Below are 22,488 nucleotides of genomic sequence, written 5' to 3'. Positions count from 1 at the left end.
TAAAAACACCCCCCATTTCAAAATTTGATTTTACCTGGAATTTTTATTTGTTATCACATTTTGCCACTCCTTCGTTCATTGCAGCACGTCACGACGGCAGGCGTATTCTCGTCTTCCTACCTTGAAGCCAATCTCTAAACAGGCTCTCTGCATAACCTGCAGGCTCTTTGCATAAGCCGAGTGGGTCACGTGACATGTGCGCCGCTGAGTGACTTACTGGCGGGATTTGTTGGGCGCTCTCCACCGCTAAGCGTTTTTTTTTTCTTTTTTTTCACACGGCGCCGAAGGCAGTTAGGTTTTGAAATCTTAAAAACTGACATGCGCTTACTAATGGCCAAGTACGAATCTCTAATTTCATTTGGGCACCTAGAGTATTGGGTAGAAAGTTAGCTAATTATGATTAATTTACGCTTATGTCAAGTTGATCTGTCTCATCTGTTTTTAGACTCCGTTGCAAAAGTATGCGTTGAACAGCTAAGTTCTTTTGTGAGGCTAATGAATATTGTTGAAACACCCGGTATAATGACGCTTGTAACCATTAGGCATCATTCATATACGAATGACGAGGGAGTGGTATACGTAATAACCTACCATAACGTCACGTCCCACTTCCTGCTCTTGTGCGAGGCTTTAAATTGCGAAGATTGCGGATAATTTCGCGCATTTTTTAGTAATTAGGCAAATCTAATCTGGACGGACGGTTCAGGTCTCCACATGGCATGCAGGAGGAATCCGCACCAGCGCTAGCCTGTCAGGGCACCGTACAGCGCCGCGTATAACAAAGATCGCGTTGCGCCGATATGTCGGGAGATCGATCGAGCACTTCCATGACAGTTAATGGACGATTGTCGTGCCCGGCGCAGCCAGGGAGCCGTACTGCTGCGCACCGTTTTGCGTATCTCGCCGTCTCAGTTTGCGCTGTCTTCTTATTGTCCCCGGCGCAGGGCAAGTTTCCGTGTCCTCTGCTTAGACGAATGCCTTAATCCGTGCACATGAATGGAGAGGGGGGAGAGGGTCAGCCATTACTACGTCCTATTCGGTGGACAGCTCTAGCTAGAAATGCGCGCTGCGTTGGAAGGCGTTAACGTAAAACTCTAATCGGATCTTTAATAAGATACATATGGTCACAAGATATGTGAGCCACACTGACAAAATTTCTTCCATCGCGGGCTAGGAGCTGAAGAATAACAAAAATCAGAATAGAAACAATTAAGTGGAACAACAAGAAAATAAAAAGAATAATCACCGATAAAATAAAGAACCCTAAACGTTTCATTCCCACACGAGGCGCTCCTATTCTTCGTACGGGCGCAAGTTCACGATAGCTCGCAATGAGCTGCTGAAAGGGCATAGCGGTTGATAAATACCCCTGTCACTTATTCTGGGAACAAAAAAATGTGGCTTAGAGAAACTTATCACGTGTGCGTTTTCATGCCTTCGCCCAAAGAAAAAAAAAAGTAGACTTGGAGATGAAAGAGAAGGCGCGTTCTCCAGCGCTTTGCTCTCGAAGACAGCCGACGTTCATCCGAAAGTAACCCAAATTGAGGCCAATGCCTCTTTTCATTTGTTTCACAAAGAACGTGCACCGCCTGGGGGCATGGCCTTTTAGTTGATTTTAGTGGAAACATGAGTCTAGTAGTAAAACCAACTCGTGAAACTGGTACGCGATTTTGGAACAGAGGCTGAAATTTTTGGAGCCGTCGTCCCAAAGCGACCTGCGGGCTGCTTGTTAGAGACCACTGCTGTAGAGGATGCAACAATTGCGTTTTGATCTAGAAATTCTACGTAATAGGGCCCGCTTGCTGTAGCAACCGTTTTAAGTGAGGCATGTCTGCTCATAAATCATCACTGTGCTGGTCCTTCAATTCTCTGTTTGCACAGCGACTGTTGCAGAACACTTGCAAAGACGGCCAGAACAAATCCTTGCTCTGAAGTTCAGGAATACTAGACTTCTTCTCAATCAATCAATCAATCAATCAATCAATCAATCAATCAATCAATCAATCAATCAATCAATCAATCAATCAATCAATCAATCAATCAATCAATCAATCAATCAATCAATCAATCAATCAATCAATCAATCAAAATACTCAGTGGGCAGGTAATTTGATAAAGAAACGGAAGGTAACAAGTAATAAAACACAACTAAAAATTGCCAATGTTACATTGAGCAGCCTCATAGTGCTCAGTGTGCAAGTAGCCCTAATACACTACTTGCATACGCACCTTGGACTTTCTAAGCCTGAAAACGACGGCCATGAGCACGACGGTGACGCTGGTGCAGAAGCCCTGTAGACCCAGGGCCAGCGTGCGCCAGGCCATGTTGTACTGCACGAAGCAGGCCTCACGTTCGGCCTCGCCCTCGCTACCGCGCTGGCAGGCGCCCCCGCATCGCGCAGGGCACGGAAGGCAACGGAACTCGGCAGGAGACGTCGCAGCAGCAGCTTCGAGCGCCTCGCCGTTTCCCGCCGCCGACGCGGGCGCATAGAAGCCCTCGCGGCAGCGGCACTGGTAGCCGCCCCGACGGAAGCCCAGGCCCGCAGAGGGCTCGCACTGCGAAAACACAGGGGAGACGGTGTGGGTTACACCATGGTCTGCAATAATGAAACCAACCGCAGCATGTTGCTGCCCTGTTCAAGGCAGGTAACATTTACACGACTGCTCTTGTGACTTCTTAATGACTGGCATTGGCGTATTGACAGGCATTGGCATTGACAGGCCCTTGGCCTGCAAAAATATTATCCCAAGCCAGACACCAGGTCATAGACAAAGAAGCAATATGAGTACCTGGTCATCAAGGAAAAGAGGGAAACGAGTGTTCACACGCCGCAAGCCGAGCATTTCCCTCCCCGGATCCCTCATCACTCCCCTCGCATGACCACCCCCAGCCCCTCATTACATATCGCGAGGTACTACAACACGTCCGCTTAGCGAGACAACTATTCCCAGCACCTGGTAAAGGAATCGATAAATCAGAGGAGTTCGCCCCAGTTGTTAAAAAACTTTCTTGCAAGAGCCCAGTTAGACTGCACACAATTAATTTGGGCAGTTTTGCCTCTGATTGCGCATTTTGTGGTCAGAAAGCAGACATTTACCGTATTGTATAGGCTTGCTTTCATTAAGAAAACCTAACGTGGCAGTATTGGAAGATGGCTCTGTCCAACTCCGACCTTGCGGCACAAAGGACCTCGCTTGCGAGAGTCCGGGCAGCGGCATCAGCCATCAACATCCGGAGAAGGGAGGAGGGGCGGGGAGGGGGGCGGGGCTGGTTAGCGCCACAAATGTATCTACTGCCTACTGCCGGGTTACAGCCCCAGGTGCATGCACACATCACGTAATAACGTAGTTTTCTTTTGGATAAGGAAGAATTAATTTCCGAAGTTCACCTTCATGCTTCAAGAACGGGATGCGAACAAGCAGTCGAATATAGAACCGAATACTGGAAAAGCAATTGTGCACATATACCTCTGCACGGGGATACAGCCATCTCTAGAACCCGCTGGGGTGGTGCAGTGGTCAGAGTCATTGACTGCTGCGCCCAAGGATGCGGGATCGGATCCCTACCTCGGCGGCCTATTTTCGATGGAGGCAAAAACGCTAGGCGCTCGCGTGCTATGCGATGTCGGGGCACGTTAAAGAGCCACACGTGGTCAAAATTTCCGGTGCCCTCTACTACGCCGTCTCTCATAGCGTCATTTGCTTTGGGACGTTAAGCCTCAAAATCAAACCAAACTAAATAGCCAGCTTAAATTAGCTGAAACAGATGCAAATAAAGAGAGAGAGGTGACGTTATTAAAACTATTACAACTTATTTTTAAGTTGAATCTCTTATTTACTAGACTCAATCAGTTATTTTTAACGAACTGCCTTAAAAATGAAAACTATGAAATGAAGAGAACCGTTATCGAGAACAATAGGGTGTAGGGCAAAGAGCGCAAACATGTAAAATACGTCGCTCAACGAACAGGGGCATTACTTCGAAACCCTCACGACAACAGCGCTGACACATAAAGCATCCTTAACCGTTCTTACGACGCTTAGGGTTCGTGAAAAAGATCAAGTGTCGCTTTGGACGCCCAAGTAAAAACACTCATAGAGCCTGCCAACAAATGAGCCTGCAAATGCGCAGCGATGAAACCGTAGTCATTTTTGCCCGAAATCCAGCGGAAAACGTGACGACTGCGTGGGGGGCGACGATTATCTGAGCTCTTCAGACGGCGGGAAGAATCGCGTTTACGCAGTACCCGAGGCGGCAGTGAAATAGCTCCGCTTCTTGTCGACGCTGCGGTTATAGCCCTCCAACGCGCCCTTTTACTTTGCTGCGCAGATGAGAGGCGTCGGCATTGAGCGGTAAAACATCGTCGAGCACAGTCTTTTTTTTCCCCACGAATTATTGGCCCTAATAACTGGGATCTCGAATCTTTTACCGCAGGAAGAAATCGAAAAGCATCACATCAAATCCTCTTAGCCAGGCTGGTGTGATAAAGAGCTTAGATTGTGTGCCGCCTTTATTGTGTAGAGAGTACCCTGAGGAAAAGCGCACCAAACGGGATAATGTCACTTAAGTAGCTTCGCCAAATTAGCTTCTAATGTTGACAGAGAGTACAGAGAAAGAAGACGCGGTGTACGCAAGCGAATTTGTGGATATGTAGCGACATTAGGGCGAAAGGGAAGGCGGAACAGTTGTGGCGGATCTGCCATGCATTGTGACGTTATAGCGATAAGTGGTCACCCTATGTATGTGTGGATCCTTAATACGCCTGGCCTATGAAGCGCTGATTTGTGGGAAATTTAATTTGAAGAATAAAGCAAATAATCTATTACGGAAGCGCCCCGTCGCGGTGGTGCAGATATTAGGGCACTCGACTGCTGCGCTCAAGGAGGCGGGGTTGAATCCCGGCCGTGGCAGCCCATTTTCGATGGAGGCGAAGAACAAGACGCGCGTGTGTTGTGCGATATCAGTGCACGTTAATTAAAGAACTCCAGGTGGTTGAAATTTCCAGAGCCCTCCACTGCGGTGTCACTCATATCCTGTGTCGCCTTGGTACTTTTAACCCCATAACCCAAACCAAGCCATCTAAACCAAATAAATCCAATTTCAGAAGTAATCACTGCCAGGATCATTTAGTTTCGATCCTTGCTTGATCTTTTCTTGACAACGCGTTTGAAGAAGCAGTTTTGTCGTTCAACTATTTAAATCATGCGCCAAGTCGGTTGCGCTAAGTCTACTTATATTCGGCTATCGATCTACAATGTTTGAAAAGTACGCTCGTTAAATAAATATGCACTATTCGCGAAAAAAAAAAAAAAAACATTTGTACGTGCTTTCTGCGTTTTCAACTCCACACCACCTGGCGAGTCCAAGTTAGTCATACCTGACCTGAATGCAAGAAGGGTTTATTAGTAACATTCAGGTCTCAAATAATGGCAGCGGTGTGCTTTTTTCTAGGCCATAATAAGTGACACTTTAAGAGAGAGGCCCTACTGAATTATTACAGTACCACAAACCCTGCGAAGCGGCTTCAATATCGAAAAAGAAGTCGCTCTCCGAGATGATTAAAAAGTACCTCAACAAAGGGAATAAAAGAAAACTAACTTCTATTAAAATTTTACGAGAAAAAAAGAAGACTCTAAGAGAGCTTAAGGCGGAAGCTCTCTTGGTGGGTGGGACAGCGAAATAGGGTTGACACAACGAAGTGAAGGTTTTGAGGGCACATGGGACGTTGATTGGCAGCGGAATGTAGGTGACTGAGCTGAGAAGATGAAGTTGAGCGAGCTGCTAGCGATATATATTCATTTTTTGGCATAAAGAGTGGTGATGGACAAGACAGAATAACAAGAAAGATTACAAAAACAAATGAACCCAGTGAACATTCATCATGCTTGGAAGTAGAAAATAAAAGAAATGAGAACAAAATCTTCGGCAGGCACCATTGCTGTTTCGCCGCCCAGACAAGCTCTGAATAAATTATTAAAGCTTAGGTCAGTATAAATTACGTAAACCACAAGAAAAGACTTAATTTTAATGATAAAAAGACAGATGTGCGCTAACGTCCACTAAAAGTGATACAAGATTCGTAGTCGGCTAATATTTGCATATGGTTATGCAGATGCGACGTCACTGGGGTTAATGTTGAGACTAATTGTAATGAGCACCTGTGAATATTTTTGTCATGTTTTTGTTGCAGTCCATTGAGGCTCTACGCAGCGAAAAACCTCACGATAGTAACACGCTGGTGATGTTCGCTATCACACAGTACCTGACCAAATTAGTAAGCATTCTGATTGGATCATGTGAATAGTCCTCGGTGCCGACTGTGAAATATTCACGTAGGCAGCCTTACTTCCTCTGTCCTTGCCGACAGGTTAACTTAACGGACGTATAGATGAGAGATAAATTTATATCACATCTATCAGCGTGTTTTACTGCGGCAAACGTGTTTATCCTACATTTCTGGCGCATGCGTTACACCAATACAGATGCTGTTTGACGGCTTCCTCGCAGGAAGTTTAAATAATCCGGCCGAGCATTCTGCATGCTTCAGACAGAGCGGAGACTTCGCCTAGACGATGCAATCAGCACAAAGCTCATCTTTAACATCTGATATTAAAAAAAAGAAGAAAAAAAAAACTAGGGAGTTACTATACTACTATCAGAGCTTCGTCGGCCATGGGAAGAGTCCGAACTCTGACTAATTGATTGTACATGTATCGGGCTCCGCACTTCCATGCATACTGTCAGCTGGAGCCAGACATCGGTTTCTTCTGCCGATTTGTTGGAAGAGTCCATAAGGGGCGAAACGAGATGAACGACAAGGATGGGAGAGATAATGAATGGCCCCGGTGCCGGGTGCAAGAGGCGCTTGCGTGTTAATCCTAGTGGTAACTTTTTAAATCGAGCGTCGTTAACAGTACACAATAAAAAAAGCTTTAAATTATGGGTATACACGGCGACGTACTGAAAGAAGGCTAACAACACTTTAGACACCTCCACAAATTCGCAATGCTCCTCTGACAGCTCCTGTTTTGGAACGTCATTAAATAAGACGTTCAAGGTCGCTAAAACAGAGCTCTGTAGAAAAGAATGGTCCGGACATAGAGAAATGTATGTAAAGAGAAAGAATATAATGGCGACACGCGGAGAGCTTGAACCGAGACACTTATAATCGGGTGCTTTGCCAGGCGATACGTGTGCGGCTTCTCTAATTTAGGAAAAGCCAAGGGCTTACTTTGTTCAAGCGAAAAGCATGATGATTATTCCTGACTCGCCTTCTAGACACATGAACGCACAGGCTGCGATTTTCAGGGGCTTTGTTGAAAGCAGCAGCAGTAACCAATTTAACTTACTAGAGTTTATAGTGTCGTCTCTTGCACGAATGGCTTCTCGCATGCGCTGCAGCAGGGCATCGTCAAAAGAAAAATAACACGTCCAGGAAAACGACAACTTGATTTACTGTCGCATTAATTAATTAATTACTTATTAATTAACTAATTCACTCACTCACCCGCCCGCCCATTCACACGCCCGCCCGCCGCTCGCTCGCTCACTTACTAAGACAGTACAGGTGGCAGTAAGTGTATATGATACAGTGATAGGACGATATGTGGTTGACATAAGTAGTCTGTTTTGATAATAATATGAAAAACTAACGGATATTTTTTGAAGGAAATATTGTGCATGATCACGAAAATTTAGGTCGTTGTGAGTTGATGGTGGTTCAAAGATGAAGTGAGATGAAAAAAACACGAGAAAGAGAAATGGTTCGACTGCAATGAGCAGACATTCCGTTGTTGTTCAAAAACAAATTTCTTCTTCTCATTATGGAACTACGCAGCAAGAGTATCCTCTTTGTATTTATTGGTTACGGCATTATTGAGGTGGTTCTACTTTGACCGCTTCAAATAATTCATAAGTTAACTCTAGAAGAGACGTATGCATGATATTTTGAGGCATGCTAACTGATAAGTTAACTCCTGCAGAGACGTATGCATGATATTTTCAGGCATCGCTTTCACTTTACATCATATTCATGCAGCGCCAGACAAAGGCAAGATCGTCTGGTCCATCAGTGAAGAGCTCTCGGTTCCCTTAAAAACACAAGGCAAAAATAAGGAGCAGTTCTGGGTTAACACTCGCACAACGGCAACCTCAACTTGCAGTCTGCTCATTCTAGCGTCTTCAAAGAGCCTGGCGAAGCGACTGCTCCCGAGACCGCAATGCGTTCCTCTGACTACCCTCTAGCGCTTTTTCGCCTCACTTTGGCAGGCGCGTCCCCGCGAAATTCCATATATACGCCTGCGGTTGCGCACATTGCCGCCGCATGCGAGCCACGTTCCCGGTCCCCCGCCCTAATTAAATTACGCCTAAAGCAGTGCGCGTGGAGCGTGGGCACACGTTGCCCGCCCTTTTCCACGGGGCCTGGTAAAAGATGACGTCGGGGCATTCCGATGAAAGCAAAGCGTCGGCAAAAGTGCTCGCATCTGCGGCTAGTTTGCAGCTGTTGTTCGCGTTACTCAAGAAGTGAGGACTCGGTTCAGCGCGTACGCCTGGTTTTGGTTACGAACTGCGATTCTGGCACGAAAGGAGTCTGTAATGAAGAAATGAAACAAAAATAGTAGAGTTCAGCTATCCTTGAACCAAGCTTCATGAGTGTTAGCCATCGGCCGCAGCCGCAGTCGTTGCTACCGCTTCGATCTTGGCTCGCTTCCGCGCTTGGTAAGTTTCTCGGCAACGGTTCAGACTGCCTTTTCGTTATTCGATTTTCTCGGCAGCCTGTCTGGCACGGCTCTGGTCTCTGTCCTTAGCGAAAGTGGCTTCCTTTGCGCCATGTCGCCTTTTTTTATCACGCCGCATGGTGGATTCGCCCGACACTACGCTCGCGGACATCGCCCGCACTCGCCCAGATGGCTTATGAGTATGGTGTATTTAGCTAGGTTAAATGAAGGAGCGGCGCAGATGAAAATTCATGAAGGCGACATGTTCACTGCAAAGTGCGGAAGTGTGCTTCAGTTGGAACGTGATGAAGACGACGATGTTTGTAGCACAGCGCGAGAGTTCAAGCTCAAATTTTCGGAGCCAGGTATTATTGAGGTTTGATATGGAAGAAGCAGAGCTTTAGTTTTAAAATTTGCTATCAGGAGGAAGGAAAAGACTGTCAGCGCTAAGCTACGAAGCGGAAACTAGTATTGGTGTGGCTTGTGGGATTTTACTTCCCAAAGCGACTCAGGTTATGGGAGCTTCTTAGTGCAGGGCTCTGGAAGTTTCGACCACCTGGGTTTTTTTAACGCTTACTGACATCGCACAGCACAGAGGAGCCATGCTTATTCTTTTCATCACCATCGAAAACCGACCGCCAGGGCAGGTATTCGATCCCGCATTCTCGAGCAAAGCAGTCGAGCGCTTAACTACTGCACCACCACGGCGGGGTTGGAAGCGGAAGGAAGAGTGTTCACTGCGAAGAGCTGCAATGAAGGGTCCGAGAAAGCCAAAAGAATTGTCGTCTTCGTCGTCGTCGTCATCATCATATCCACTGCAGGGCGAAGGCCTCTCCCATATTCCTCCAATTAACCCGGTCCTGTGCTAGCTGCATCCACTTGACCCCTGCAAACTTAACTTCATCCGCCCACCTAACTTTCTGCCGCCCCCTGCTACGCTTTCATTCTCTTGGAATTCATCTTGCTACTTTAAGCGACCATCAGGCAAACGTATCTGCGGTTACTACCTGTCCTAAGTAGACATTCGCCTACTACTGCCAGTGCCTCGCTACCTAACGTAAACTGCTGCTCCTCCCCGAGGCTGTTGAACATTATCTTAGTCTTCTGCATATTGATTTTTAAGCTTACCTTTCTACTTTTCCTGTCTAGGTCATCAATCATTATTTGCAGTTCATCCACCGAGTTGCTAAGTAAGGCAATGTCATCAGCATCTACCCTTATCCCTAACTGCTCCCATTCCAAGTCTCCGAATACTTCCTCTAAGCAAGACCTTCTTCATTATTATCACGTCACGTACGTGAGCGACAAGGCTACAAGGCATTGCTAACCAAATATCGATTGCACGGAGTGTGGCCAAACAACTACGCGTCCATAAGGGGTGCTTTTTGCAACAGGGCACGGGAAAAACGGCAATTAAATTTGCGGATTAGTAAAACACCAGGCATCCCTTAACAACCAGGTAACAGGCAGCACGAATGTGATGAATATACGTCTGAAACGATCACTTGTCAGAAAGGCTGAAGAACGCGCAACTGGGCCTTGAGGAGGAGAAGGAAGAGTGTTCTTTAATTAAAATTAAGACAGACACTCCAAAAGCTTTGGGAAAATCTTCAACAGCTACTTGATAAGAAAAAAGATGAGTTTAAAGACTTGCGGCCGGTTGCATTATTACATTCATGCACATGAAGTTATGTTCACAAGGCACCAAAATGTCAAGAATTATCTTTGACCCACAAAGGAAATAAAATAATTTTGAAATCGTTTCGTGCTCCCGTCTCGGTTCTTGCAGTCCCAATTATCACTAATGCGGACATCTGTTAGCTGCCACCGTTACGCCTTGCTTCCTATGCTGTCTCATATAGGAGAAGTTGAATTTTTGTTATAACAAATCGCACACACACGGAGTGCGCTTTCTCGGGGAATAAAGCTCTCGGGGAACGCGCCAAAGGCCCTTGATGCTTTGGCCAACATTTGTTCCAATATCATTCAAAATATATAAAAATTGGGTGTCTAGAAAACAGTAAAACGTAACTGTCCTTGTTTAATAACAAAGACAAAATTTTCGAAGAACGTACAACTAAAATTGCTTTTCTGCGACTGCGTCCTTAAGAACACGAACTGCCTTTTACATTGCCCAAATCTATGCTTCTCGCAGAGAATAGAGAAATTGAGAAAAGTGATGCAGGCAAAGATGGACCTGAATACTGTGCTTCTCTTCATCTGCTACTCCGCTTCGATGCGCCGTCATGTCAGACGCAGTGTCCTTTTGAACAGCACAGCTATGCGCTAGCTTGTTCACGCTAAGAATAGACGACCTTGTACGCATACGTCGCATCGTATAGGCGAGTAGTGTCACGCGACATCGCACAGAAATAGAGCTTCGAAGATTGAAGCTACTCTACCACTGTGCAATTTTCACAGCGCGCCCATCAGGTGTTTCATTCTTTGAGCTGAGCGTCGGTGTTGTGCAGCGAGCGCAGAAGTATGGTTGCCCGAGGAATTTTGCACACTCTGTCCGCTGGCTTCTGTGAAGAAACAAAAAAGTGATATATGTCATTCCATATTTACAAATATGGCTCAAACTCTTTACTCGAAGATCTTGGGAAACGAAAATATCTTTACAGACGCGCTGAAAAATAGAGTTACTGATAATCGCAACCATCCAAGGAGTAATTTTGCATACAGCGAGTAATTTGTTATGCAATTGCAGTATGAAGGGTTATTTTGGTGGCGGCGATGATCTTTTGCCTCGGGGGCGTGAACTGCAGGGTCCTTTTGGAGGTGGCACCTTGCTTGTGCTCAGGCGGCGCGAACGGCACTGGGTGGCGGCGTTGGCTGCTGGTTCGGTGCGCACATGCAGATTCTGTCGTCGGTGGCGTGGAGCTTCTGCTCGGGCTGCTCGTTTAGCAGCAGCGACAGAAGAAGCATTTCCATCGGTTGCGTCGCTCATTCTTCTCCATTTTGGAAGGCAGTACTGTGAGCGGCGCGGCCGGTGCGGACAATTTGCGCCTACCGATGAGCGAGCGGCGAACCAAGAGTTCGATGCTGCCAATGAGCTAGCGGCGAACCAAGAGTTCGATGCTGCCAATGAGCGAGCGGCGAACTAAAAGTTCGGTGCTGCCAATGAGCGAGCGGCGAACCAAGAGTTCGATGCTGCCAATGAGCGAGCGGCAAACTCGTGGTTCTTCTTTCTCTTCTTCTGAGAAATGCTCTTTGGCTCGTGATGATGCCGTGGCTGATGATTCTACCGTGGCACATAAGAGCTACGAGCTAAAATTGCTACCAAAAAGCACAGTGCGCGAACTACAAAGGTCGCGGGTCCGAATCCGACAAGCGACGATGCGTGGTTGTTTTCCTTCTACTTTCGAACTGCATTCTCCTACGTACATTGACTAATTACGCAACTAATTTTTCATGGATATCAAAAATTAAATATATAATAAAACCTTCCTCTGTGCTCGCCTTGGTTTCGCTTGTTTCCTTCACTTGTGCCGCATCATCAGTCGTACGGAAAATATAACCAGCTATTCTTTTTAATTTGATGTTGACGTTCGATACGAAATATCCGTCAATTTTTTCAAGACTGGCTGGAAGGGAAGCCAATCAGTAAGGCTTTCTAATCAGCCCCTTATCCCGCGTTATTGCCTGTTTCCTCTTAGCGAAAACCATTTAATTGGGAATACTTCTCGCGCTTATGCAGTGACCTCGAAAATGACTAAACAGATTACTTGCTAATCACAAAGCGCAAAGATCAAACCATTCTTTTCTCGCTGTTACGTGAAAAGGAACGGGGAAGAGGGGCGGGAAGATCGAAAAAAAGGAAGAGAAGTCGCTTTCAGGGGAGAACGAAGTTACCGGGCGAAAACGTAAACTGGCTCGAGAAAACCCGGTCGCCAGTCTTTGGCTACGTCGAACACGTTTTTGGTTTTCCACTGGGCTCTCAAAAATCAAGGCGCACTTTAGAATCCAATTTGGCAAACAAAATCCGCTTGAACTATAGGCCTCTCGATCCGGGAGCGAGTACGGTCTGCTCTTCAGTGCATGGGCGGAAGTACGAGCGGAGAACAAAGGATTGTGCCACGAACGTTTTCGGAGTCGCTCATTTAATTATTTTCGCTTCCAGAGATACAGGAGTCAGGGGAAAATTGCATTAGGTGTGTTTTAAAAATTTAGGAAGCGTTCATAATGTAAGAGTTCTCATATTTTTCAAGGCAGGAAAGACCTAGGCTCACAGTGGACCTTATTCAGGCATTCACGCCTCACCTATTGCTGTATCGTACAACGTTCGCCTCCTAAATTATTATCACTCACTCTTCTTTATTATTCCTATGTTCACACTTCATTTCAGATAGTTGAATTAAATATTTGGTGCAAGAACCTGATGCTTTGAAGGTCGCAACAAATGAAGAATGAGAAATGACTAAAAAAATTTGGGAAATGTCTGTCTTCCTGACTGATCTCTTTCACCGAACTTGGAGATTACAGTAATACAACACATGCACGTAGAATCATACAGCTTCCGTTGAAGAGCACTCGTGTCAACAGCGAGCTGTTCGCGATGTTTCCAATTGGAAACTCGCAAAGCTAATCTGAACAATGATCTGGACATACCAAGTCACGCTTTCAGAAAATACGTGCACCTGAATAGCACACTTGCTTGAGCAGGTTGGCGGTATTGAATCTGAAATAGAAGCTTTTATACTTGACGTCTACACATAAACACGAGCTGCTGCGCGAAGTGCGGTAACAGAAAAAGTCATACTGTGGAGAAATGTCGTTTCTTTGGCGCGACACGGAACATACTGTTTAAGGTCAAGATACTGTAAACGCTTCCGAACTTTTACATGTCACTTAGTGGCGATATTTGTCGAGATCTGCTATCTCACATAAAGACGTGCTTTGCTAGGTCTTAAGCAGGCACCGGCTAGATGGCGGCCTAAGTGAACCAATTTGGGGACACCGCATGTACCGTTTTCTGTTCATTAGTTCAATGAACTTCCCGCCATCTTTAACACATACGTTTCTGCGCACCGTCTCCTTGATGTTACTTGATGCTGTTGTGAATCACTGTTCAGCGAACGATGTGCACTTTGCCGCAGCTCCTCATGCCGTTGTGCAAAAAGACTTAGCTTCAGTTCCGGTACAAGCTTAGAACATTGTAGAACGATCGACTTGAACCAAGCTTTTGTGAGCCTTAGTGTGTTGTGTTTTGTGGGATTTAACGTCCCAAAGCAACTCAGGCTATGAGAGACGCCGTAGTGGAGGACTCCGGAAATTTCGACCACCTGGGGTTCTTTAACGTGCACTGACATCGCACAGCACACGGACGCCTTGCTTTTCGCCTCCATCGAAAAGCTGCCGCCGAGGCCGGGATTCGATCCCACGTCCTTGGGAACAGTAGTCGAGCGCCGTAACCACTGCGCCACCCCGGCGGGGTAGCCTTAGTGTCCTGTAGCAGAACATCTCTGAAATGTTTTGGGTGTAGGCGGTTTCTTTTTGCATTGCTCTCAGTGAACGTATGCGGGCGCATCTTCTGACTAGCTTGCCGTATAACCTTGCTTTCCTTTTCGTTTTTTTTTTTTTTCAGTAGGCGAGAGAACGGTTAAATCGAATGTGTAAGTAAAAAAAAATTAGTTTAAAATTAACGCACGCATGAATTTTTTCCTTTTTCGCTGGCTTAGCGATAAGAAATGTATTTCATGTTAACGCTGCGCAAGGCCGGTGTCTTTCAGATAGCAAACGGATGACTCGGGTATCCGTTCAGTCCCACCAGTCCAAGACATGTACGTGTAGACTCCAACAATATATAATTTGCTGCGTTGAATTCCAATATGGAAAGCGTGGGGTTTTTGAAAAGTAGAGAAAGAAAGCAGACAATTGCAGGAGACCTCATTTCTTCTGGCTCTGCCTGTCCGTACAGTTTCAGTGGCTCGACAGAGGTTGAAGAGCAGCGGTCGCACTGAAGCAGTGGCTTTAGCATGGGGTGTCATTTGGTGCCCTGACATGTTTACGTAAACGGGTCGGAAGTTCAAATTACCTCTTAATCGGGCCAGAGGTGCACCCGATGGCGCGCCACTGTTCGCGGTACTGAGCTGAAGAAGACTGTCATAGAGTTCCCTTAACAGCGTTCTGCGGCCGACAAAGAGGACCGCGAAAAAGAGAGAGAGAGAGATCGGTTCGTGCAAGGGCTAGGAGAAAGAATGTCCCGGATGGAGAGGTGCCCTAGAGCCATAAATTTGTGGCACAAAGGACTTGCAAACTTGCGAAACGAGCACCGGAAATTCTCCAGCATTTTTACCGCTTTCAGCCGGGAACGTGGCTCCGACGGGGCCAGATGCGGACATTCAAGGCGGTGCGATCGAACCCGGAGTGCGGCACAATGATGTGTAGAACGGAACAGAAAAGAAAAAGACAACAATAATATAAACAGCATCTGCCGAAACTCGAAGAACCGTGTCGAGACAGGGAACAGGTGTGGGCGTTAAGGAGCGAGCGTGTTGTGTGCAGGAAAGGAGAGAAAAGGACTTCGAAAGAAAGAAGAATCAAAGGGACGCAAGGCGGCGAAATGAAGGAAGAAAGTTCTCTGAGCAAAAATAAAAAGTGAATATAGATTGCATATTCTGAAGAGAGAAGCAATGAAAAAATAAAAAGCTGAATATGAAAACGAAAAAAGGTCGATAAAACATGAGTGAATGACTGAATTGAGCGCTGTACGAGGACAACGGGTACGGCAGGGCTGCATGAAAGAAGGGCTCAAGAGTTGGCAATTCTAAAAAAAAAAAAAAAAAAAAAAAAGAACAAAGAAAAAGAAAAAAAAAGGAGCGGATACTTAAACACAAAATTAGATTGAAAAAATTGTTTAGCAAGATATGCAAGAGAATAGCTCTGCATAACATCCTAGAATGTCTGGCATGTATTGGCGACGCGCTGTGCGAAATAGACGAAGTGCGGGAGCGGCCATGAATAGTGCGGAGGAGTGCGCAAAACTGGAAATGCGCTCGAAAGGATGTCCTCCATGCTCTGCGCGGCTCTGTCCAGCGTACGTTTCATTTGCTATTTTTCTGCTATGTATTTCTTCTGTTGTGCCCAGGTGCTTTCATTCTTTCTGCCTTATCTGACTGCCGTCGTATAATAAAAGGTGGTCTCCCCGGCCGCTCGATCAAAATGCATACGCCCCGAGAAATTTGAATTGAGGGTCGGAGCGGCGACTTCATAAGCTGAAAAACTGCGGAGGAGGGGCACGAAGAACAGACAAGAAAAAAGGAGAAAAAAAAAAACATTAGGCCAGAACGCGAAAAACAAGAAAGAGGCGAGTTAAAGGGGCAAGGAATGAATAGCGCAGGCGCAAGATAGAGATAGATAAATAGATAGAGAGAGAGAGAAGGAGAAAGGCACCTTTTCAGTGAGAGGTATTGAAGCCACAAATAAAACTTACTCCACGTTATAAGGCGACCTTTGTTCATTTCATTAGTGCTTTCAAGGCTAAAATGCGCACAGGAGGTCATGGGTTCCTAATATGACGCCCAAGTCATGCGCGTGGCTGTCCTCACTGAAAGGTGCAATATTTCAACCAAACCAAAGAAGGGAACGGCGAAAGCGGGCTTCTAATGCTCTGGCTTATGTTTGCAAGAAGACTGAAGCGATGGTGAACGGAAAAACACGAAACGACTCTTTTTTTGTAGGGAAGTTGTTGGGAAGATACACATTTGTAGGCTGTGCCGAATGAGCTTGTGTTGTCGTACTTGTAGCTAATGCTGGTGCTGTTTGAAAGCAAGCGTTAAATGTGAAATGATTGAAAAGGATTTATCGATAGCTACTGAGGTTTGTTTGTCTGTGCTACATGTCTAAGGAATTGTGATTGCGAAAAGCTTGCAAGGGAAACAGGAACGGTTGGGGGTAGCTTTTGGTTCGTTTTGTTTTCGGCAATTGCTCCGATGTGACAACATATTAATAGAAAGGTGCAATACAAAGCGCATTTTTCCTACTTTGCAACTTCACACTTAGACAATCTTTACTTTTAATTACAAAGGCTTCAGTGACACACTCATTTATTAAAATTCACGGCGACACTCGCGGCAAAACTGTAAGACACACATTAAAAAAAAAAAAAAAAAATGAGTAGCCGTAAAGTATATCAGGTATGACGCCAATGAAACTCTTAAACGAAACAGTATAATATTTAAAGAATGCTTCTTAAAATAAAAAGTTCGAAACTTGAGAATTAGTTGAATAAAAAAAAAATCACAGGGCAGTTCGGAGTGTGCAACGCGCATTTTTGTGCGATAGCTGTGGCATGACAGCGCATAATTTTTCACTAAAATGTTATCTTTTTTTCCCTCGTAAAGATCCGGAGGTGGAGCTGGATTTACTCAGGACTACAGAGATACATACTTTGAATGGTCGCTAACAGCAGGGACAGTTAACCTGTATGTCTTTCAAGATCCGCTAATTAAAGCGGACGAACTTGAACCCTCGTGTGAATATGGTAGCACGGAGCACATTTGCTGCATGAGGTGTTCGAAACAAGGTTTGCTCTCGAAAGGGTGCAGCGGTGTTTGCGGGGCCAAGGAAAACTGGGCGCAGGGCTGCGGGAGGCTTGTACACATCCTTGTCCCGTGGTGGATTTCGAACTAGCGACCTCACGAAGGTGAGGTGGATGCCCACGTCACTAGACCCCACGCCCCCTTTCGCTGTATTCTCTCTCCCGGGTTAACTTAGACTGAAAAGAGCCGCCTGGTGGATGTACGGACTCCGACGACAGTGGGGCAAAAATGGATGAATGAGCTAACAAGAGTTAAAGCTCCGAAATGTACATGGGATGATATCATGCGATGCGTCAAACCTGTGTTGACAGCACTAGCAGGTCATTTTGGTTTTGGGTTGACTGCCTTGCCATAGAGCTTTTGGATGATTTGATTTCGGTTTGCTTCAGCATGACCTTCAGGTGGGCAACTGCTCTCGGAGAGTAACAGCAAATGAGTGGGTGAGTGAGTCAAGAGGGTGAGGGAGGGGGGGGGGGGTGCAAGTGAGTGGATAGGTGAGTACGTGAATGCTAGGGCGGGCGGAAGGGGATTCTGGAGGTCGGCAGTGGTGTGTTGAGGGGGGGGGGGGGGGGGGGGGCTTTGATTTCGCCGCTCGTATTTTCATTCCGGTGTGCTCCGTGGGCGTCTGGAGCCAGAAAGTGGGCGTTAGGTTTTAGATGAGATAGCCATTTTTATCAGTTGGTGACTAAAATGCAGCCACTGGGGTGTGCTCCTGCCGGAGAGTCGATATTCACACACGCACACATTCACACACGCACCACATATGATTGTGACAAATATAGGACTAACTGCTAAAGCAGTCAAGGAAAGGACGATAAGCGTACAAGATTACCCATAACCTGTTTTCGAGCGCAACGTTGCAAAACATAATTAATGGAATGGGTGTTTGGCAATTTGCTGAGTAAAGCATGGCTCAGAACCCGGGCTTGAATTTGGTCTAAGTGCTCCTGTGTTGCTGGCATGTTCCGCTGCCAGAAGTGTACGTAACGAGTGAGGCAGCAATCAGCTTACATAAAATGGCTTATATATATAAGAAAAAAACAAAATTTACAGCTCCACATCGGCGACCACACGTGCTGGTACGCCATCATTATGACGTCATCTGACTAGAACGGGCAGCACACTGGGCTCTGTCTGTTGTTGCTTAGAGGGCGCGGAATCCGTTATGGCGTGAAGTTGATGCCCGACACATCCCTGAGAGTACGACTTGCTGATGACGAGACGAAGTCGTATGAATTCGCCTATCGACTTATGTGCACGCTTCGGGTTTGGATAACATCGAAGCAGGCGAAGTCATAATGACATGATACTCTCAAAACTGAATCAATGATAAAAGCTGAGTTACTTAGCTTCAAAGAGGTGGAGATTTGCTCTTCTGCCCGGTAGTATTCAACAAGGAAATTTCTGAACAATAAGTAGATGCTGGGTGTTGGATGCTGCTAGTAAAATAATAGATTGGCGATTAATACTGCGGTTAGAAGAGCAGTGAAAAAAAAAAAAAAAAAACGAACGGTGGATGGATCGGAAACTACCAAGGGCAGGTGTTTCAAAGAATAATATCCTGGAACTGCAAAATTGGAAATTGAGGACGATATGTCTTGCTTGTGGATGGGTGATTAAAGGCTCAGAAATGGCATAGCAGAACTTCGACTGCTCACCGAGGTCACAAAAGTTGATGCCAACTTTTGTGTCACTGCATTTGCATTGTCATTATGTTCTCGATGTTTCCTTGGTTCATGTTCTACTGCCTAAAAGCTCCCCTCAAGCGTGCATCTCACCCGTAAGCTTGCGCTAGAAATATACCTGTTATTAGGCGAACACGCTGAAAGATCAATACCCTCAGGTGATATTTTATTGCTTTACGCTTTCACGATTGGCTGATTGTGCGTGGATAAAAAAGATTCGCACCCGAGTCTTCTTCAGTTAGGCACGGCTTCACAGCGAGGCCATACATGGACATGGGAACACAAACTAAAATACATCGAACCATCATTTTTAAAATGGCGTTGCAAGCATGCGTTAACTTGCAGTTATGTGTAGGGATTAACGTGAAAGATATCATGGCAAAGATAGGGCGTCTCTATATCGATTGATCATATGTGCACTAGCTTCTAATAGATTGCTTACATGCGCAGTGCCGCAAAAGAAAAAGTTACTTCTTTTTGAGAAATGGGGTTAACGATGGTTCGCAGCCCTTGAGTTCAACTCGTAAATGAAGGACTCCTTTTCAGCGCGGAAAGGTTCATTAGCCGGAAACAGTTTTTCTGGACTTTCTTTCTTGGTGCGCCTCAAGACTGTGCATTTTGTACAATATTTATTTGAGTGCTCTTGGTTGAACGAGCTAATACGTGCGGATTCCGGGAAGCGTGTGACAAGTATCCTGTATGATAAACTGAACAGTACTGAGTTGCGACAACGCTCAATAGAAACTCCGCTAAATAAGCCCTTCAGAAGTAGGGCTCGCATGATTAAAGTAGAACCGAATGTTTACAAGAAGACGAAAACGTTTATGTTATTACTATAAATGTGCTACTGCCTCCTGCTTTGTTAGTGACTTCAGGGTCTCTTTAAGCTTCCAACCTTTTAATTTTATGAAATGCCGGATAAATCTACTGCGAAACCAAATGAAATTAAAGCTTTTCTTTTTGAAGGCTGTTCCTGGGTTAGCCCCTAAAGCACGCCATTTAATCGGCTAAGCCGTTTACTTGCGTATGCACAAAGCTGCAATTAGGCGTCTCAACCTTAACGCGCCTGCATTGCAAGTCGCCAAGAGGGATACAAAATAAAGTAGTACGTGTAAGTGTGGAAACCTCGAGTAGGAGCGCTCAAATATGATGTGTTGCTTCTGAAACGTAAGCACTCATGAAGCAACTGTAGGTGCAATATCAAGTAGTTTTCGTTTAAGACATACTCCTGACCTCACCTTAGACACTCAGGCGCTGCATCATGCCATGCAGCATGGCATAACCGAAAACAACTGAAAGATATTCGTTGTCAGAAAGCACAACGCAGTAATATAGTTAATCGCATCAGCGCGCCTTTCAGGAAACCACCTCATATAATTACGATGTTCAGTCCCTCAGCGGCAGTTAAAACGTTGCCAGCGACCTCTTCAAAGTAAAACTTGAAATACATTTAAGATGTCTACGTCGCTATTATATTTCACCAGGGAATTCAGTGTTTAAGCATTAACTCATTACTACCGGTTTGGAAACTTGACGTAGCGACGGCAGCAGTGTACAGTCGAGCGCGATTTGAAGGTTATCGCGCGAGCGTCGACCAGCCTTGCACTCCAGGCACCTGGCGGCCGGGTTTGGAACAGGAAAAATCATGATTTCGCACTCTTCTCTCCTTCGTTCGCTGTTCCATGCAACAACCATCATCCCCGCGACAAACTCACTGCCCTTTCTCTCTATTTTAAGCTTTCCATTTGTTGCGATAAAGTGTCCAATTTCAGATAATACCGAAGAATACGTTGTGCGCAAAACGATCACTGCCTGTTCGCAGAACCAAAAAAAAAAAAAAAAAAAAAAAAGAAAGTGATGTCCCAGCAGGGAGTGACGGCTGCTAAAGGAGCAGCAAAAAGAGTGAGGGAAGCTGGCTTGATACCTCTCTCGCCTCGGCAGAGAATTCTGGGCCATGGCGCTGTTCATGTTCCCGGTCGACGCTCGCGCGATAACCTTCAATTGCGCTCGACTGTACGCCCGAAAAAAGCGCATGTCTGCGTTATCCTTTCATGAGCAAGCCTCAAAATGCGATCAAAGCTTTTGAGCTCAACGCTTTATGGTCTGTAAATGTTCTTTAATCATTGGCATCCTCGACCTGTTTACTCAGTGGCGGGAGAGAACCACCTTCCGGAAGTTAAGCACTTGACTGAAACCATTTGCTTCTCTTCCAAGGCACATCCCAACGTGGCACAAGCGGTTGGCTCGCAGTGTTAGCGGCTACAGTCGTACTTAGTCTTTCGCTAATGCAGCGCTTTCCGAGTCCTTTATGATCAGTCTTCAGACATCTCATTTGTTTCTCTCGAGGAGCGATAGGGCGCTGCCGTAAGAAGCTACGCAGAGGAAAAGGACATAAGGTCGATGCACTCAATTGAGCAGCATGAAATGAAAGCAGTCGGGACCGCACAATTGTGGGAAAAATTACCAAAATATGAGATGCCATAGTAGCCATAATGCGCATGTAAAGAGAGGTTGTCGAAACCATATAAAATTTGAAGGATTAAAAGATACTTTAGTAGTAAAATCAACTCAATATGAATGAATGAAAACACTTGAATGTTCAAGAAAGTGCTAAAGTAAAGGCAATCACCAAACAATTCTTTACGCCTGGCTACTTCTTGTTCCCCGTTTAATTAGCAATTATTGCAAAGAACAGTTAATAAAAAACGAAAACTAACAGGTCTGAAAGAAAAAAAAGATACGCAGCTACAAGGTGCAAGCAGCCTAATAGGCCTAAAAAATCGAATAGTCAACGAAGTCGAGCGGTAAAAGCAGCTGTCTAATCTCTGTCGGACCTTTAATTCGTGGCGCGCGGCAAGTCAATATGCGGAGTTGCAAATTCTTCTCACACTCAGTGCTGTTTCTAAACAATGTAGGAAATATTAACGGAAAGCAATAATACATTGCACAAAAGGTTCAGACTAGTGCAGGTTTTGTCCATGGTGCAGTTTGTCGTATCCTGCAGTTGCCATGCTTACATGCAAAACATAGCCTCTGTGCTTTTGACAAAGGCGCTGTAAGAGCTAACGAGACTGGCAGCGTGCTAAGAAAAACTTAAGGTCCCAGGCGCCTTTTCAAAACCGTTCCAAGGGCTCCTCCAAGATTGGCGGCATCACTCTCCATCGCATATCTCGCTTCGAGACTAGGGAAAACTTGGCGTGTTCCCAGCTTCCCCATTCTGCAACTCCCCATTCGCCATATCTCTCCTTTTGGTTTATTCCCTGTCCCCCTTCCGCCTCCCTTCTTCGCAAAGAAATGATGACGTGCACCGACCCGAGAAAAGAGTAGGCATGCAAGCCGTTCGAGATCGGCCCCAGGCACGCCAGCCACCGTATGCGTGCGAGGGAGGAGGTCCCACGTTTCCTTGAGGGATTAGCTGCCTCGGAGTCTGGTAGGATCCACCGGTCGTGTCTGTCTGAAATATGCGCTCGGGACGGACGACCGGTGGCTCCGCTCTGGGAAACGTTGCTCGGACTCCGCGCCCCCACCCTCCCATTCTTCGT

At 45.9% G+C, this 22,488-nt stretch overlaps 1 protein-coding gene across 1 annotated transcript in view; it reads right to left on the bottom strand.

Moving 5' to 3' along the window:
• Nucleotides 1-22,488, bottom strand: part of smog (G-protein coupled receptor 158 smog) — a 139,644-nt gene that overhangs the window by 61,105 nt on the left and 56,051 nt on the right. The window contains exon 3 of the mRNA XM_084605558.1: nucleotides 2,230-2,556. Within this exon, the coding sequence (XP_084461684.1) occupies nucleotides 2,230-2,556 (327 nt within the window). The remainder of the gene's footprint in view (nucleotides 1-2,229; nucleotides 2,557-22,488) is intronic.

Source organism: Amblyomma maculatum, chromosome 6 (assembly GCF_055883805.1).
Source record: "Amblyomma maculatum isolate TAMU_Amacu chromosome 6, ASM5588380v1, whole genome shotgun sequence".
Taxonomy (NCBI): Eukaryota; Metazoa; Arthropoda; class Arachnida; order Ixodida; family Ixodidae; genus Amblyomma; species Amblyomma maculatum.
This window is presented reverse-complemented; position numbering and strand designations above follow the sequence as displayed.